The sequence below is a fragment of the Thalassophryne amazonica genome, chromosome 10 (assembly GCF_902500255.1).
Source record: "Thalassophryne amazonica chromosome 10, fThaAma1.1, whole genome shotgun sequence".
NCBI lineage: Eukaryota > Metazoa > Chordata > Actinopteri > Batrachoidiformes > Batrachoididae > Thalassophryne > Thalassophryne amazonica.
The window spans coordinates 84086513-84107472 of NC_047112.1; the positions used below are offsets into that span (position 1 = coordinate 84086513).

The 20960-nt window shown below is 39.4% G+C and overlaps 1 protein-coding gene across 1 annotated transcript in view; it reads right to left on the minus strand.

Moving 5' to 3' along the window:
* Positions 1 to 257: 257 nt before the first annotated feature.
* The window catches only part of LOC117519085 (myosin heavy chain, non-muscle), a 35012-nt gene continuing 14309 nt past the window's right edge, over positions 258 to 20960 (minus strand). Inside the window, exon 12 of the mRNA XM_034180387.1 lies at positions 258 to 1137. Coding sequence (XP_034036278.1) covers positions 968 to 1137 — 170 coding nt within the window. The 3' untranslated portion in view covers positions 258 to 967. The remainder of the gene's footprint in view (positions 1138 to 20960) is intronic.

Below are 20960 nucleotides of genomic sequence, written 5' to 3' on the forward strand. Positions count from 1 at the left end.
TTATTGCGGTCATAATTTCTTCCTTACTGCTCAAACTGGTAGTCCATTTACTGAGACTCTGCTCGTCACAATTTGGATGTCTTCTGAACTCTTAGTCATTGCAACCACTGGACTTTATATATGTGTATGGTTTTGAAGCTGCAACTTCTGTGTCGTTTGGCAATTCTTTGTTGTGCTTATTGTTATAGTATGGCCAAAGCAGATGGTCACCTCACTGAGTCTGGTCTGCTTGAGGTTTCATCCTGTAATCAAAACCCCTGTTGCTAATGTGCTTGTTCAGGGGGTAAGATTAGGCCATGAGTGAGGCCTAATCCTACCCTCTAAAGCACCTTGAGACAGCTTATGTTCTGATTTGGTGCTGTATAAATAAACTACATTATACACCTCTGTTGTCATCCCAGAATATGGCAATTCGGTCAAGTGTATTCACCACTCATTATTTTGTATACAAAACTGCCACAGCACAGGTCCAGCAGCCAACACACGTGTGATGTCTGCAACTCTGATCAAACAAAATATCCACAGTCATTGTTTCTCTCACAATTAACAGGGTAAAAACACCCCAATTTATGGAAAAACGAACTGGCAAATTCACAAAAATGGGTTCCAAAGTAGGGTCCATATACATTCACTGGGTGAGCTATTCCTTTAAAGAGAGAGAATTCCGCAATGTAAAAGCCAATATCCCGCTGTACACATCCACATCTGGTAACGATACTGACAGTGTGTAGAATTTGTTGATTACTTGTGGTCATTTGCCTTTTTTGTTGTGGGACTTCTGCTGTTATTTTTGCAACATGGCTCTGGCAATATTCTAAGCCTTTAAGTTTTTGCTTTTCAAGTACAAATTGTTCTAATAACATCAAATAACTTTAATGATACCTCCCAGGTCATTTATTGGAGGACTAAACGTCCTCACAGTATGTTGGTGAGTTACTTTTAACTGTAATCACAGAATCTTAAAAGGTCAGAGGTCATTGAGACTTAGATCAGAACCCGAATCTGGGTTCACATCATCATCAAACAGATCATCACCATCATTTTCGCCATCGTCCTCTTCTTGATCACTGCCCAGACCAGCAAAATCACTTCGCCTGGACTGAATGCTGAGGCGTGCTCGTGGCTTCTGTTGCAGAACTGGAAAAAATTAAAGAACAGAGAAGGTGTCATTAATTAGTGCCAGTTTTTCTCTGCTGCATCATGGTGAGGGATAAAATGAGAAAACATTCAATTGCATCCCCATAACAACTGTGCAGCAGTGCGCATGTAGATATGCTGGTCAGTTAGGCTGGCTGCATGTGCAAACCATTCTGGGAAACATTGCAGAGATGCTAATCTCTTCTGGGAACATCAACCTTCTGTTGCAGTAGGTCTCAGAGGTGATAAGTGCATGCACTCTCACACAAACACAAAGTTCTCAGGAAATGACCAGGATTGCAGAAACTACTGTAGAGGAAATGAGATGGTTGCTGCTTCATGTGCAAACGGAAGAACACAGAAGAACCGCAAACACCTCTGCTCATCATGTCATCAATCAATAGCTTTAACAAAATGTATGTAGAAATGGCAAACAGAGGAAAACTCACTGAACCAAATCTTCTGCATGAATCACAGAAAAGGCTGAGCCAGATGTGTGTGTGTGTGTGTGTGTGTGTGTGTGTGTGTGTGTGTGTGTGTGTGTGTGTGTGGGGTGGGGGGGGTGGACACATGTCCCGGCTTGCTAAAGCAGTCATCTGCTTATCTGATGCACTGTGCAACATCCTATGATGGTTCACGTCAGTGAGCCAACTGTCAGAACACGTTTATGGTCGGGTACATGAAGGTGGCCAGAATCTGTACTATAGCACCTTCAAATACTTTACGTACAAATCTATGCAGTATGTACTGTATGTATATATGGCACATGTCTACATTTGACACAATAAAAAATAAAAACACTTCTTTTTGTTCCTGTTTTACAGCTTTAAATGGAAAAACTATTTTTTCCCCAAGTATATAAAAAGCATGTATCTTCAACCTATGCAGAGTGACAAACGCTTACTTGATTTTGTCCTTTTCGTATTTCTTTAAATAATCTATCTACTTACTGCTAAGGTAGGCTCCAGTCCCCTGTGACCCTGAAATGGAATAACTGCATATGGAAAATGAATGGATCTATATAACGGCTGAGTGGATCCTTGTCATTTGATTGGTGCTTCGTATGTCATGTGACAAGGATTATTCGGCCCATTTATGTTGCGTTGCATTTAGCATGCAGATTTGGTTCCATATGCTTTGTACCACTGCACAATGCAAACCCCGCCCATGCACACACATTTAGCTAAACATGGCAGAGTTTGTTTAGCTGATTGACAACGATTTGAAGGAGCTAACTGATGGTACTAATTCTTCTAACACACAAACAAAAACAAATTCACTATCATAAGCCATCTGGAGGCATGAAGAGCTGTTCTCTGGACTCCTATTTAAAGTTTGTGTTGGACTGTTTATGTCAAAGCACCAGTGACACACACCAAAATGTAAGTCCCTTTTCTGTTGTTTATAAATTAACATCAAATGAGGAGGATCTATTTTAGCTGTTCTATCAGACAAATAATAAATGTTTTTACATTCTTTCAATGGAACGAATAATTTGGTGAAAGCTGAAATGTCGCCTCATTGAATGGTACGTTCCAGCTTTCACCTCATTCAATATTTGTACCATTGAACTCATGAACATTCATTATTTGTATACTATACAACTTTAATAATATTGCTTAAAAACTTTAATATGTTTTTAATAATCTGAAAAACTGCACAAATATACATTGTATGTTAGAAATTGTTTGCTTTGAGGATCTTATTTTACTTTAAAATTGTTTACCGTTATTATATTTTCTATCATCTGTAAGTGAGAAGTATAAACAGTATAGAAAACAGACCCCTAATCTGAATTACGGCATGGATTTTCACTATACCACGCCACCTGTTAGGAGCAGAGACCTTGTAGTCATCAGCATGCAGTAGTGAATCATCTACAAAGCGTAAGCAGCAGCAGTCAAGAGTGTGAATGGAGACAACAACTGACTTTAGCTAAAACAAAGCAGAAAATCAGAGGAATAACACCTGTTTTACACAGAATTCATTGTGTGCAGATGGCGTCAGCTGCTGAGCTACTGTGCACGCGTGTGCATGTATTTACACCAGCTGTGCATCTGTTTCTTCACTGCTACAGTCTGCTCAATCTTTCCACATCATTTGTCTTTGATTACAGTTTTCCCCCAGAATATGTCCTGCGGAATAACAATTTTTTTGAAAGTGATTTTACAGAGCGCATATCAGCTTGTTTGATTGTTCTTTTTTCTTTCACCAGCTAATCATAGCAGTGGTCAGCTGACTGCACCCAGCTGAATGTAAACATGCAGGGTTGGCCAAAAAAAAAAAAAAAAAAAAAAAAAAAAATCAACTTTTATTTCTCAAAAGTCATAATCTTTGATTTTTTTTCAATTTAAATAAACTTTTATTGATTTAAATTGATTTTTTTTTTCATTTTATTTATTTCACTCTTCTAAATGAGTCTATCATTTGTTATAATCTTTAGTGACATGTTAAAACATAAAGGTGCACATACAACATGTGCGAGTACCATTAATTAATGGTACTGATTTCATATTTCGGTGATGTTTTAAGTACTGATTTCTAAAAAAAAAAAAATCATTTCTGATTATTATCAGCTGATTTAAATCATACCATCCCTGTTCAGTGTTTCCCAATCCTGGTCCTCTGTCCTGCACATTTTCCATTTGTCACCGGAACTAATGCAAGCAGCTTGGTCAGATGTGTTCAGCTAATGAACAGCTGACTGAGCAACGTAACAGGATTTCAAGACGCAGTCAGGGAATGGAGGGCGGAAAATGAATGAATGTGAACTTTAATGTAGGCACAAAAACTAGTAAAGTAAAGAAGTAAAGAAACTAGAGTAAAAGGTGTTTATTATTTAATATTGTTGGCGTGATGTCAAAATGACTACACGTCATCTATCTCCAGACCACTGCTGTTCATTTTACTGTTAAATGTTTATGAGCTATCTGTGTACTTTACGTCAGCAGCACACATGAAAGGCAGGAACTGGCCCTAATCTATAGAGGACCATAGCAGCTGTGACGTGAGACACACATGTGGGACCGGACGCTTCCCTCATGCAGGCCGTGTGCAAGCAGTGACCTGTTGACACAGCTGCCAAAATGACAACCACTGCACTGTGCAACCAACATGCACCTCTAATATATGTGTTTTCAGGCCAAAAAGCTTATTTTGTGATTGCTTGACAATGGTTACATTCTAAGTAAGTCCCTTCAGCTCCTCCCTTGTTTTCACTCGGGGTCATCACAGCAGAGTACAGGTGGACCTGCATGTTGATTTGGTACAACTTTTACACTGGATGCCCTTCCTGACACAACTCCATATTACAAGGAGAATGAGTGGGTTTGAACCAGAAACCTTTTGCACTTAAAACAAGCACACTTAACCGCTTGACCACCACCCCAACAACGCTTATATTCAAAAGCACAAATAAATATGGACACATGGCTGCACAATCCTGCATAAAGAATTCTGTATGATCACACTAACGCAAGCTGCTTCTTCCTGACTTCTATGGTCGCTCATATTTTTGCGTGTGTAGTTCAGACCCGCCCTCAGTCAAAAAGACACACACCTGAATTTGTATGCATTTATACCACGGCTGTGTTTCCGAGAAAATAATAAAATCTAGCTTCCTTCAAAGAGTTGTTAAATTTGCAACATGTGCATCTAATCCTGCAACACTGTAACTGAAAAGCAGCTAATTATTCAGTAACTTTATAAGTAGTGGTCTGGGTATATTGATTGGAGAAAAGGTTGAGTATTTTTCCTATTTGTTGTAGTTGCATTTTTATTTTAATTTTTACATTTCTGCACAATGCATGTTCTAAAATACCTCTGTACTATGTGAAATATGTTGTAGTAATACACTGAAGAGTACAGTAATAGCTGACATGCAGTTGTCATACCAGCACTGTTTCAGAAGCACTTATAATGAAAGTTTAAGAAAAATTAACATACTGCAAGATATATATATATATCCATCCATCCATCTGTACTTCAAAATTATACCGTGATAGAAACGTTTAGGCCACGCTACCCAGCTCCACAAAGTATTCACAAGCACTTCACTTTTTCCATATTTTGTTATGATACAGCCTTATTCCAAAATGGATGAAATAGTTTTTTTTTTCCTCAAACTTCTACACACAATACCCCATAATAACAATGTGAAAAAAGGTTGGGATTATTTTTTTTTTTTACTAATTAAAAAAAAAAAAAAAAAAAAAAAAAAAATCACATGTACATAAGTATTCCCAGCTTTTGCCATGAAGCTCAAACTTGAACACAGGTGTATCCTGTTTCCACTGATCATCCTTCCTACCATCCTCCAAGACAGGACTGTCTCAAGGCACAAATCTGGGGAAGGGTACAGAAACATTTCTTCTACTTTAAAATGAGCACAGTGGCCTCCACCATCCATGGAAGATGTTCGGGTTCACCAAGACCCTTCCTAGAACTGCCCGCATGTCTAAACTGTGCGATCGGGGTGTTGGGCCTTAGTCACTGGAATTTGCCAAAAGGCGTCTGAATGACTCTCAGACCAGGAGAAACAAAATTCTCTAGTGGATGCCAGGTGTCATGTTTGGAGGAAACCAGGCACCATCCCTACAATGAAGCATGGTGGTGGCAGCATCATGCTGTGGGGGTGCTTTTCAGTGGCAAGAACTGAGAGACTAGTCAGGATTGAGAGGAAGATGAATGCAGCAATGTACAGAGAAATCCTGGATGAAAACTTTCTCCAGAGCGCTGCTGACCTCAGACTGGAGCAATAGTTCATCTTTCAGCAGGACAGTGACCCTAAGCACACAGCTAAGATATCAAAGGACTGGCTTCAGGACAACTCTGTAAATGTCTTTGAGTGGTCCAGACAGAGCCCAGACCTGAATCTGATTGAACATCTTTGAAGAGATCTGAAAATAGCTGTACACTGCCACTGATGCTCCCCATCCAGCCTGATGCAGCTTGAGAGGTGTTGCAAAGAGGAATGGGCACAACTGCCCAAAGATAGGTGCACCAAGCATGTGGCATCATATTCAAGAAGACTTCAGGCTGTAATTGCTGCCAAAGGTGCTTCAACAAAGTATTGAGCGAAAGGTGTGGATACTTATGTACAGGTGTGGGTACTTATGGACATGTAATCAATGTCCATTTTTACATGGTAACCTGCATCTTGAGTTGTGGTAGAGATGGGACAGAATGACCAAAAGAACTGATCCCAAAATCACTGTTTCAGGCTACGACATCTGCAGGGGTGACCTCTGACCGAACTCCCACACAGACCACTGAAGAAACAGGTGGTTTGTGCAAACACTTGCACCAATCAAAATTTCTTTTGGGGAACATATTTTGTGTGCTCAATGTCACCATCAGGGAATACTAATCTAATTTAAGGTAAGAATCTACGTCATGTGGTCTCTGTCATGTTGGAGAAGAGCTCTCTTGACAGATGAGCTGCTGTGAGCAGATTGCAGATGGCAGATAGGGTGTATGTCAGTGTGTGGTTGACCATTTTGCTGATGCCAGCACTGTGAACCGAGTGGTCCATGGTGGTGGTGGTTGGGTTTTGGTGAGGATGGGCCAGTGGTGGGCACAGATAACCAAAAAAATAACTTTAACAGATAATCAGATAACTGAAAAGTTATCTTTGATAAAGATAAAATGATAAACCACCCAAAAATGTATTGGAAATTACAGATAACCGATAAATTCCAGTATTGTATCTGGTACACTTCCAACTACTAACAAGCTGATTTTGAGTTTTAACACCATGATCGCTTCTGGTAGCATCAAAAGCAACAACAGACTCAAACAATGAGCCAGCACTTCTGTCTTTAAACATCTTGCCCCCTGCTGGAAGCTCCAGTTTATTACATGGCTTCCAGCACAGAAGCCAGCTGAGAGGAGCCACGAAGCTCAACTCTCTACTCAATCACAATGCTGCCGTCAGGCGGAGGTCTTGGAAAATAAAGCAATCCTGAGTTATGGTTTGGTGTATAAATAAAATGAATATTGATAGAATAACTCCATTAATGTCAATTCTGTCATTTGTACAAAGTTAAAATATAACATATACTGTATCTTTTAATGTTGAATAATGCACTATTCTGAAGTTTTGCAACAAACACAGACAGATCGCAAAGGATTCTGGGTAAAATGTGCCTCTGTTAACACTGATTTGGTTGAGTCATTCATTATGTAAACCAACACATTAATGTGAGGTGTGTCGTGTGTTGGTGTTTACAGATAAATGTGCTTTTGTAAAATATTCCATTTTTTATTTGTAAAAACAGGCATTTAAAAAAAAAAAAAAAAAGAACAAAAAAAAAAAACAAGTTGTAATTAGATAACCATCTGATATAACCGGTGTCAAAAATAAATAGAACACTGCCATGATCTGCGGGTCCAGACGTTCAGTACTTAAGCTGGGTTTACACTGTGCAAGTTTTGGCCCTTCTTCAGCTGATTTTTCATTTGTGCAAGAGTTTCTGGATCACACCGAGTTTCAGGTTAATCACGCGTCCTGCATCGTTTAGTATACATGGAGTAACGAGCTGCGTTTAACATCTCACGACCACCTCCTGATCGGTGATCGAATGGTCAGATGAAAATCAAACCTGTTTGATATTCTGGTCGCCCGTCGTGAGGGCATCCTGCTGCTGAAGTGCTACAAGCATCCAACCGCTCGCACTGTGCATGTGCAAACACCGCAGACCTGTCTTGTAATGTTTTTTTTTTTGGTTTTTTTTTTAAACTTTGATGTCTCCCATCAAGAGTTTTTGTAAAAAATAAGCAATGTAAATTAAATTTGAAAAAAGATTCTGTTCACGTTTTGCTTCTGAAAACATGAGTCTGATGTGTGGTTTCTGAACGTACAATGTGTGTGAGAACATAAATCGGGCGCTCTGAACTTTTACACTGTGCGGTTCTGTGGTACAGTTTGAGCTGGAACTGAGTACAGTGATTGAAAATATCAGCCCAGCTTCAGTTTCATACCATACTGCACCTGGACACTAGGGTGGTTCAAAAAAATAAAAGTTGGAAATTCATTACTCTCACCCCTTCATTTTATGATGCTTTGGGAAAAAAGAAAGCCTGCCAAATATTTCTGTCATACATTAATATTTTGAGGTAGCACATCATAGCTGAAGGTTGTAAATATATCAATTATCGCTGCCTGAGTGCCCGTGCAATAGGTTATCCATTATCCAGTATCTAATCACATCACTTATAAAGAGGATAGACGTTAACCACCTGAGTGTAACTAAAGTATAATTTTATATTCAATTTAAAACTATACCTGGGTTTAAATATTTCTCACAAACAACATACTTTCAAAAATGTTATTTAAGGCTACAAGCTGAAAATTTTGCTTCAATTCACAGCTTCTTTTCTTTCAGATCTTTGGTGATGGTGAATATAACATGAGATAAATGTAAAAAGAGACACTTGCTGACTTAACATGCTTAACCATTAACTGGAAACTTCAGTAAAACATGTCAGCTACTAGAAGTAGAACATTTGTATACCTTATTGGTTCCACCGACTGAAATAAAGGGAAACAAACTGCCCTCAAATGGGCAAATACTCAAGGTATTTTTCTTCAAACACACTGATTTGAAGAAAACTGTCCATGATGCTGCTGTGACCTCTATAGACATGGCAATTCCTTTTTGGGAGAGAGCTAGAATCCCACTGAGGGCAAAGCAGCATCTGATCACAAAGTTAGAAAAGGTGTTCGGAAAATGGAAAACATTGAAAAAGACCAAGAATCGCAATACAGACAAGCAGAAGAAAGATGAAACAGTGTTTTGTGAATCTTTGGAGGACTTGTTTGACATGGCACATCAGGATGTCCTAACAATGATAAAGTTTGAAGATGACAGACAGTTCCTACTTGCTCAGCGAGAGAAAGGTAGAGGATACATGACAGGCATAGATAAAATACAAACTGCCAAAGAACAAAGAGCAGAAAAAAGGAAAGCTGCAGAAGCAAAATACAAAGAGAAACTGGACGAGCCTGGACCATCTAATGTCTCACTACCAGACACTGTCTCCAGCCAGAGTGAAGAGAACACAGAAAGTCCAGATGAAGAATTTGTTATGCCAGTGCCACAAAAAGCCAGTAAAATTAAAGCTGTTGTAACACCAGGACTTGCAGCAGCATTGGATAGGACCAAAACAACAGACAGAAGTGCCACCTATATTCTGACTGAAACGGCAGCAAGTCTTGGTCATGATGCAAGCAACTTAAATATCATTATCATGTAAAGGATGTTCACTTATGTTACACAGCTGTATAACTGGTTCTTGTGCTGATTCATACATTTTTGAATTTTAAGTACTGCAAGGCATAAAGAATATTATTGTTTGGAGCTAGATCAAAATATATGTGGAAATATATAAAGCATAGACTTATTTAAATTTATCAATAATGAAACAGTATTTCATCAATAAAATGAAAATGCAATGTTTGATTGTTACAAAATCTTCGCTACCCCAGTATGTAGGTATTGTAGGAGCATGATAAATGTATGAGAAGAACTGCATCTCACAATTCATGTTTTAGTGTTAACTATTTTATGGGATATGAAAAGATTTGATTTTCCAATGTATTGCCATAATTTCTGTCCTGACATATCAATATTAAACTGACAGAAATAATTTGGAAATATCTGGAAATGACCATACTATATGACAAAGTTATTGCGAGCAAAATCTTTAAGGGCTGTGTGCTACCAGTAAAAATTATTAGAGTTTTATGAAATTGTACATGATGTGTTTTTATGTTAGGTACAACAAATTTAGAGGGTGAGCCAAAGTTTTTTGAAAAAAAATTTTGACCATTTTTATGGACCACCCTAATAGACCTCCACCAAATAAGTCACTGCAGTGTAAATAGGGACTTTGAGAATGTTGTCAGAGTAGTCAGCAAAACTACCGTAAGCAACTACATCAAAACCACAGTGTATTCAGATCTGAAACTTCAAGTTCTGTAAAATACAAGAGAAGACCAGCAAACCTCGATTTTGGGCTACAGTGGCACTGTTTAACATGCAAAATACATATAACATAAAATAAAGACAGACAAATTGGTTTTGAAGCATTGTTACTAATCGCAAGGTCCTGGAGACTACTGCTGCTGCTTGTGTAAAAAATCATGCTTTTAAAGCCAAAAAGTAGTGAAAATACACACCAGCACAAAAATGTTATTCATCATTACACCTGATGTATGAACACAAAGTAATCAAAGTTTGCCTTTAAGATAAAATGAGAGTAAACTGGTAGCTCAAATACTGAGTCCACTGAAAAACACCATAAGAAGCCAAAATAAAGATAGTGTGGGCAGTAATCAGAGCCACATGCCGATGGATCCCACAGCGATTTGGGAAGAGACCAAAGTCCCACATAAGCTTCTTACACAAACCTTCACGTAAACTCTACCAGTCCAATCATAACCTAACCATTTTCAGACTTTTGCCTGAACAGAATTTTTAATGTTGTTCCCAAAGACGAACCCTGTGGTTTAGTGAGCCAATCCCAATGCTTCTGCCAAGAACCTTGGTGCGACCCATAATTTGTTGTCTGTGGTTTGGACTGAGAGCACAGAGAGCGTGGCAATGATTAAAAGATTGTATCTTGTCTGACTTTCAAAAACATGGGGGCCAAAGGTGCAGCAGCATGGTCAAACCAAGAGTGAGACAACAAAATTCAAGTACCTGCTGGTGAGAAATAAAGTGTGTTCATCTTATTAAAGTGCTTCTTCATAAATCCCAACAGGAAGTAAAGAGCCTTGTATCCTCAAAGAGATCTAACAAAGAACTTTGGCTCTTTTAATGAATGCCCTTTTCCTCAGATTATGCCCAGGATTGCATCAGTCTGTACATGTGGCAACAGTTACAGCAGAGTTTCCACCTATCAGAGTTCTCAGCAGTCCACAAACTCCAGCAGACAGGAGGAAAGAGACTGAAAAAGCAATGTTTTAACCAAAGAAACATCATTAACTGCCATATCATCAACTGAGTGTTTCACACGGGATCAAAGCCTAAATAATTGTTACATGTCAGGAAACTGTAATCCATAATGTTAACTGCTCAATATTGGGTTACTTGACTCAATAACACCAGCAAGTCTGGTATACTCTGATAATCTGGTATACTCTGACAGTCAAATTTTGAAGGACTAGCCCACCCATGAGACCCATTTTTAAAAATAAGAAATAAATAAGTCAAGGAATTGGTGAAAATGTCAATCCAAAATACATAACACTTTGGCTTCCATTAAATTGCATTAGTTCACTTTTTTCCCCACATTTTTATTGAAAAATTAAGAGTGCCAAAGGCACGGACATATTACCAATGTTTTATGATCCATTAATCAGTGTTGCCACAGTTACTTTGAAAAGTTACTTTATTAGTTACTTCATAGTTACTTTATACAGTTACTTCAGTAGCAGCTTTATACAGTTACTTTATTAGCAGTTGCAGACAACTTGTAACTAATAAGGTAACTAGTAATCTAACTTGGTTACTTTTAAGATTGAGTACTCAGCAAAGTAACTAATAGTTACTTCGCTGAGTACTCAATCTTAACAACAGGGGGTAAGATTAGGCCATGAGTGAGGCCTAATCCTACCCTCTAAAGCACCTTTACCTCAAATCAGTAAAATGACAAGGGTGCCCAAATTTAGGCACCCTTGTCATTTTACTGATTTGAATACATTTAGCACTAATTACTGGAACACAAAATTGGTTTGGTAAGCTTATTGACCCTTGACCTTACACAGGTGAAGACAGTCATGAGAAAGGATATTTAAATAAATGGACTGCATTTATATAGTGCTTTTCCATCTGCATCAGATGCTCAAAGCGCTTTCCAAATAATGCCTCACATTCACCCCAATGTGAGGGTGCTGTCATACCAGGTGCTCACTACACACCGGGAGCAATAGGGCCCAAGGGCCCTAAGTGATTTTCCACTCAGGCTGGGATTTGAACCAAGGATCTTCTGGTCTCAAGCCAATGCCTTAATCACGAGACCATTAAATGGCCATTTGCAAATATTTCCCCTCTTTGTATCTCTTCTAATGAGGAACATGGGAACCTCTAAACAACTCTCAAATGACGTGAAAACAAAGATTGTTCAACATCGTGGTTTAGGGGAAGGATACAAAAAGCTATCTCAGAGATTTCAGCTGTCAGTTTCCACTGTGAGGAACATAGTGAGGAAATGGAAAACCACAGGCACAGTACTAGCTAAGGACCAAAGTGGCAGGCAAAGAAAAATCTCAGATAAGCTGAAGCGAAGGTTGGTGAGAACAGTCATAGTCAACCCACAGACCTGCTCCAAAGACCTACAACAACAACTTGCTGCAGATAGTGTGTCTGTGCATCATTCAACTATACAGCGCACTTTGCACAAGGAGATGCTGTAATGCAGAGGAAGCCTTTTCTGTGTACACGCCACAAACAGTCGCTTGAGTTATGCTAAAGCACATTTGGACAAGCCAGCTTCATTTTGGAATAAGGTGCTGTGGATTGATGAAACTAAAATTGAGTTATTTGGACATAACAAGGGGCGGTATGCATGGCTGAAAAAGAACACAGCATTCCAAGAAAAACACTTGCTACCTACAGTGAAATTTGGAGGTGGTTCCATCATACTGTGGGGCTGTGTGGCCAGTGAAGGTACTGGGAATCTTGTTAAAGTTGAGGGCCACAGGGTTTCCAGTCAATATCAGCAGATTCTTGAGAACAATGTTCATGAATCACTGCCAAAGTTGAAGTTGCGCCAGGGCTAGATCTTTCAACAAGACATCGACCCTAAACACTGCTCAAAATCTACTAAGACATTCATGCAGAGGAACAAGTACAACGTTCTGAAATGGCCATCTCAGTCCCCAGACCTGAATATTACTGAAAATCTGTGGTGTGATTTTAAGCGGTCTGTCCATGCTTGGAAACCAACAAACCTGAGATGTTTTGTAAAGAAGAATGATCCAAAATACCTTCAACCAGAATCCAGACTCTTATTAGAAGTCATAGGAAGCATTTAGAGGCTGTTATTTCTGCAAAAGGAGGATCTACTGATGCATTTTTTCTGTTGGGGTGCCCAAATTTATGCACCCACCTAATTTTGTTTAAATTATTGTTGCACACTTTCTGTAAATACTAGAAACTTCATTTCACTTCTCAAATATCACTGTTTGTCTGCTATATGATATATTTAACTGAAATTTCTGATCCAGACAACCAATGATTTATAAAGGAAAATCATGAAAATTATCAGGGGTGCCCAAACTGTGGCATACAACTGTATTAATGTCCGTTTAATAAGTGTTACCAATCAATTTTAAAATTTTACTGTGTCTATATCCTACTGTTTTAGCTGAGATGTTGCCTTTCTCTTCATCTCTGCACTGTGCTGTATGTAAGCAGTTTATTCACACATTGTACGTGCTCTAAGCACAGACTGCAGCCCATTGAGACATTAAAGAACACAAGCAATAAATATACACATGGGTGACAACTGACCCATCCCAGTTTAAGGAAACAATAGTTTGGCATGGAGCAGCAAGCTTCCCCTCGAAATGGGTATATGCCTTAAAAGTTTAACAATAAAATATTCAGAGAAAAATTATAAACTGCAAGCAGATAGCAAAAATAAAGAATTAAAATGAAACAAAGTTTTTAATCATTGTGACAATGGTATGAATAGATACAGTTCAATTTTAATTTATTTCATTTATATAGCGCCAAATCACAACAAAATTGCCTCAAGGCACTTCACACAAGTAAGGTCTAACCTTGCTAACCCCCAGACAAGCACACAGGCGACAGTGGTAAGGAAAAACTCCCTCTGAGGAAGAAACCTCAAGCAGACTCAAAGGGGTGACCCTCTGCTTGGGCCATACTACTGACACAAATTACAAAATAATTCAGAAAATGAACATACAGGAAGTGTTGCTGGTACACAGGACAGGAGGGTTTCAGAAACAGACACCACACCCATCTCTGGATGGAGCCGCACCTCAAACAGAGAGAAAAAAAAAACAGGATCAGGCATCAGAAAGACAACAAATACAGTATAATTTGTCAGCACTAAGCAACAAGAAAAACAAAAGAAATACTAAAGGTGATCGCCGGCCACTAACCCTAAGCTTCACTAAAAAAAAACAGAAGTTAGATCAAGTTGAGGTCGCGGCCCGCTCTGTGTCCTAATAAAATTTATTTAAAAGAGTAAAAAGCATAGTAACATACTATGCCAGTATGCTAGCCATACAAAAGGGAAAATAAGTGCATCTTAAGTCTGGACTTGAAAGTCTCTACAGAATCTGACTGTTTTATTGATGCAGGGAGATCATTCCACAGAACAGGGGCACAATAAGAGAAAGCTCTGTGACTCGCAGACTTTTCATTCACCCTAGGGACACAAAGTAGTCCTGCACCTTGAGAACGCAAAACCAGGCAGGTACGTAGGGTTTAATTAGGTCAGCTAGGTAGGGAGGTGTGAGTCCATGAAAAGTTTCATCTAGGCTATTAACAGAACCTAAAAATCTGATCTCTCAGGGACAGTAAGCCAGTGAAGGGATGCCAAAATGGGTGTAATGTGGCCAAACTTTCTGCTTCCTGTCAAACGCCTGGCAGCAGCATTTTGAACCAATTGGAGAGGCCTAATGCTGGACTGTGGCAAACCAAAAAATAGAACATTGCAATAGTCCAATCTGGAAGAGACAAACGCATGAATCAGGGTCTCAGCATCAGCCATAGACAGGATTGGACGAATCTTCGCTATATTTTGCAGGTGGAAGAAAGCAGTCCTCGTAATATCTCTAATGTGGAGGTTAAAGGACAACGTAGGATCAAAAATTACCCCAAGACTCCTCACTTTGTCATTGTGATGTATGACACACGAGCCCGGGCTAAGCGTTAACCGGTCAAATTGATGCAGATGTCTCACTGGACCAAGAACCATCATTTCAGTCTTATCAGAGTTTAAAAGTAGAACGCTGCTCGACATCCAGCTTCTCACCGATGCAAGGCAATTTCCTCAGTATTTTACGTGGATGAGATTACCAGCAGTTATCGGCATGTATAACTGAGTATTATCAGCATAGCAGTGTAAGGTAATCCCAAAACATCACAATATGTGCCCAAGGGGTGCTATATAAAGGGAGAAAAGCACGGGGCCTAAGATGGACCCCCGTGGAACCCTAAATTTCATGTCACTTAGGTTAGAGGTAGTGTTATTGTACAAAACACAGCGAGAATGACTGGTCAGGTATGACGTCAACCATGCAAGCGCACTCCCAGTAATCCCAAAATGATTCTCCAGCCTATCGAGTAGAATATGATGATCCACAGTATCAAATGCAGCACTGAGATCTAACAGCACCAGAACCGTAGTGGTGTCCGAATCCATTGTAAGCAGAAGATCATTCACCACTTTAGTGAGAGCTGTCTCTTTGGAATGATATTTTCTAAAAGCAGACTGCAGTGGCTCAAATGATTATTCTCAGTAAGGTGGTCCACAAGCTGCCATGAAACCACTTTCCAGAATTTTAGAGCAAAATGATAGATTTGATATCGGCCTCTAGTTTTACAATACACTAGGGTCAAGATTAGATTTATTAAGTAATGGTTTAATCACTGCAGATTTGAAACATTTAGGAACAGATCCAGAAGTTAATGAGAGATTAATAATTTCCAGCACAGTCGGTCCAAGAGTGGGCCACAGGTCCTTAGACAGTTTTGTTGGTATAGTATTAAATAAGCTGGTTGTGCTTTTTGTAGATGTTACGAGTTTCATCAACACGCCTAGTGAGATACTATCAAATTCTGTAAATCTAGGTAATGCCTCAGTAATGGCAGTTGTGTTCAAAGTAACAGCAGTGTGTTTTTAAAAAGTCAGTAAAGCTCAAAATCCTTTTAATAGCTTTTATTTCCATACACACAAATGCATGAGGAACACTGCACATTCTATTCCAAATAAAAACATGAAGAAAAATGTATCAAATTTGTTATTACTTTATAGAAAGTGAAAAAAAATGAAAACTGGATTGTTCAAAAATAGCAGTTTTTGCATTTTTCTTTATAAACTCAAACATTTACTGTATAAACTGAAAAGTGCTTGAAGATTTATCTTTCCTGTGAATCACTGAACTAATATTTAGTTGTATAAGCACTGTTTCTGAGAACTGCTTCAGAGCGGTGTTGCAGGGAGTCGACCAACTTCCAGTACTCCAGCCCACGACGACTACAGTCCAAAATCCCTCTGTATTTCTATGTTTTGTCTCAGAAACAGCATTTCTGATGCTACCTCACAAGGTTTCTATTGGATTTCCATAATGTTAATGTTATTGGTAGGAAGCAAGATGCTGCTCACTTGCTGGTGTGTTTGGGGTTGAAACACCTATTTCAAGGGCATTTCTTCTTTGACAACATGACCTCTTCAAATATTTCAAAATAATATAACCCAATTTCATAGCCTTAAGAGTGTGCATATCATGAATGCTTGGTCTTGTTGGATTTGTGAGAATCTACTGAATCTACTGGTACCCTGTTTCCCATGTAACAATAAGAAATATACTCAAAACATGGATTAATCTTTTTAGTCACATAGCACTACTATTATTCTGAACACTACTGTAAATGAAATAAATTGAATTAAATTGAAATAATTTTGTTGTATTCAAACTGATCAATGATCCCTAGTAGAGAAGTGTTCAGAATAATAGTAGTGCTATGTGACTAAAAAGATTAATCCAGGTTTTGAGTATATTTCTTATGGGAAAGAAGGTACCAGTAGATTATCACAAATCCAACAAGACCAAGTATTCATGATATGCAGACTCTTAAGGCTATGAAATTGAGCTATTAGTAAAAAAAGTAGAAAAGGGGGTGTTCACAATAATAGTAGCATCTGCTGTTGATGCTACAAACTCAAAACTATTATGTTCAAACTGCTTTTTAAGCAATCCTGTGAATCACTAAACTAGTATTTAGTTGTATAACCACAATTTTTCATGATTTCTTCACATCCGCAAAGCATTAATTTTGTTGGTTTGGAACCAAGATTTTGCTCGTTTACTAGTGTGCTTGGGGTCATTGTCTTGTTGAAACACCCATTTCAAGGGCATGTCCTTTTTAAGTATTTTGACATATCCAAACTGATCCATGATACCTGATATGTGATATATAGGCCCAACACCATAGTAGGAGAAACATGCCCATATCATGATGCTTGCACCACCATGCTTCACTGTCTTCACTGTGAACTGTGGCTTGAATTCAGAGTTTGGGGGTTGTCTCACAAACTGTCTGCGGCCCTTGGACCCAAAAAGAACAATTTTACTCTCATCAGTCCACAAAATATTCCTCCATTTCTCTTTAGGCCAGTTGATGTGTTCTTTGGCAAATTGTAACCTCTTCTGCACGTCTTTTATTTAACATAGGGACTTTGCGGGGGATTCTTGCAAATAAATGCGCTTCACACAGGCATCTTCTAACTGTCACAGCACTTACAGGTAACTCCAGACTGTCTTTGATCATCCTGGAGCTGATCAATGGGTGAGCCTTTGCCATTCTGGTTATTCTTCTATCCATTTTGATTGTTGTTTTCTTCCATGTGTCTCTGTTTTTTTTTGTCCATTTTAAAGCATTGGAGATCATTGTAGATGAACAGCCTATAATGTTTTGCACCTGTGTATAAGTTTTCCCCTCTCCAATCAACTTTTTAATCAAACTACACTGTTCTTCTGAACAATGTCTTGAACATCCCATTTTCCTCAGGCTTTCAAAGAGAAAAGCATGTTCAACAGGTGCTGGCTTCATCCTTACATAGGGGACACCTGATTCACACCTGTTTGTTCCACAAAACTGACAAACTCACTGACTGAATGCCACACTACTATTATTGTGAACACCCCCGTTTCTACTTTTTTACTAATAGCCCAATTTCATAGCCTTAAGAGTGTGCATATCATGAATGCTTGGTCTTGTTGGATTTGTGAGAATCTACTGAATCTACTGGTACCTTGTTTCCCATGTAACAATAAGAAATATACTTAACACCTGGATTAATCTTTTTAGTCACATAGCACTACTATTATTCTGAACACTACTGTATGTGATTAACAGACCCGACACCATAGTATGAGAAACGTCTCCATATCACGATGCTTGCTCCACCATGGTTTACTGACTTCACAGTGTACTGTGTCTTGAATTTAGTTTTTGGGGGTCATCTGACAAACTGTCTGTGACCCCCAGACCCAAAGAGAACAACCTTGCTTTCATCAGTTCACAAAATACTCTGGCATTTGTCTTTAGGCAAGTCAAGGTGTTCTTTGGCAAACTGTAACCTCTTCAACATGTCATTTTTTCAACAATGGGATTTTGTGGGGGCTTCTTGCTCATAGCTTGGCTTCACATAGGCATCTTCTAAAGGTCCTGTCACACCTTGACAATTTAGTGAGCGTGTGCCTGCCATATTAAAAGCACTGTCACGCGCTGTCGTACGTCTAATAAATTAATGCAGCTGTCACACCCTGACGATTAACCAGTGTATGCCGACAACGCCGTTACAACCCAGTGGTTCTGGTCGGTACTGCACCGTGTGGTGCGCATTAGAAACAGAGTAATTTAACATTATTTATTTATTATTTTTATTTTCATTTTTTATCTTGGTGGACCATTTTCATTGTGAACAGAATGCTGATGAGTGGACCGGCTGATGATCACACCATAGCGCCGGCGCTTTAAAAGTTTAAATCATCACAGCACTTCTGTGTGATAAGAGCGCAGTACTGGCATGAGAAACGCACCTGCAGCAGAAAAAAAAAAACACAGAGGGACTTGCTTTAACCCTTGTATTATGTTGCGGGTCAATTTGACCCATTTCAATTTTTGTGTTGGCTAAATTGCAGGTTATCCTCGCTTTTTTCCCATGAAATTTTATGACTCTTCCTCATCTAGGGTCATGAACTGCTGTGTAAAATCTGACCACTTTGATGTGTGGTGGAGTGTCTGCACAGAGTTTGTATACAAAGATGAGATTGCGGGTCATTTTGACCCAGACACAAAGTGGCTGTTCAAATCCAAAATAAACATGTCTCTTTGATCTACTTTATTTTGACTGCCTCTGAATAGCCATTCAGAAGCAGGTGTAGTGGAAGAGGGACTTTCTCTCCACTGTTCTTGTCACTGTTTCCATGCCCTTACTTTGAGAAATACACCAAAAATGAGCTCCAGATTATTTACATCTGAAGAAGTTTGTCGCATCTTATGAACTGGGATAGTGATGCAGAGGAAGAGATTTCAGAGACGGAGGATCCTTCAGAGCCAGAGGACAATGCTATTGATGATCCAGATTGTCAATTTTCCCACGATGAGGAGGGTTCAGAGGATGAGTCTGCCGGTGTCCCTTCATCAGATGAAAACCAAGAAATGCAACACTCATCCTCCACACAGGGGACATGGACATCTAAAGACGGTAAAATAAAATGGTCAACATCACCACACCAAAGTCGAGGCAGATTGTCATCTTCTAATGTCATCAAAATGACTCCTTGTCCAACAAGAATTGATGATAATGAATCAGCATTTCAGCTCTTCATATCCCCATCCATAGAGAAGATAATCCTTGACGTGATGAACTTGGAGGGGAGGTATGTTTTTCATGAGAAATGAAAGCCACTGGATCCAACTGACTTGCATGCTTACACTGGAATTGTGGTGTTAGCTGGAGTATACAGGTCAAAGGGTGAAGAGAATGGAAGGCCAATATTCTGAGCAATAATGTCTTTGGAGACATTTCACATGATGTCTCGTGTGATCTGATTTGACAACTGTGACACCAGAGCTGGTCGACGAGAGAGAGACAAGCTTGCAGCGATCAGAGATGTCTGGGATAAATGGGTCGAAATCCTGCCTTTATTGTATCATCCTGGCCCCAATGTCACTGTCAAGGAGCGCCTCGCTCCCTTCAGAGGACGCTGTCCTTTCCAACAGTATATGTCAAACAAGCCTAAGAAATACGGCATCAAAATATGGGCAGCCTGTGATGCAAAATCCAGTTATACATGGAACCTGCAAATACAAGGTCTGTTAGAAAACTATCCGACCTTTTTATTTTTTGCAAAAACCATATGGATTTGAATCATGTGCGCTTGCATCAGCCAAGCTTGAACCTTCGTGCGCATGCGTGAGTTTTTTCACACCTGTCGGTTGCGTCATTCACCTGTGAGCACGCTTCGAGTGAGCAGTGGTCCACACCCCTCGTCGGATTTTTATTGTGAGAAAAATGTCTGAACGATTTGGAGCTTTGCTGCATCAAATTTTTCCAGAAACTGTGAGAGACAGCCAGGTGGAAACCATTCGGAAGATTCAGACGGCTTTCAGGGATGATTCTATGGGGATCACACAGATTAAGGAGTGTTACAACCAGTTTAAAGACGGCGCACAATGGCAGAGGGTGCGCCACGCTCCGAGCGGCGATCGACAGGCTGAAACGACCAGATAATTTCCAAACTGAACGCTGTGTTGATCCGGGACATCGTCTGACTACTACAGAAATAGCAGAAGAGGTGGACATACCACTTTTTCGGCACATTCCACTGTTACAGGAGTTTTTGTCATGGAAAGAGGAGCGGAGGAATTCGCCACGGAGCTGCTAATGGCACGGGACAAATGCACCTCCGTGTTGGTCTCACAGGACATGTTGGCACATGCCCAGCTCTTGCATCATTCGGAAGATTCAGACGGCTTTCGGTGGCTTTTCAGTCGTGTGACTATCCGAGAAATTGTGGATGAGCTGGACATGCCACAACATGTCCTGTG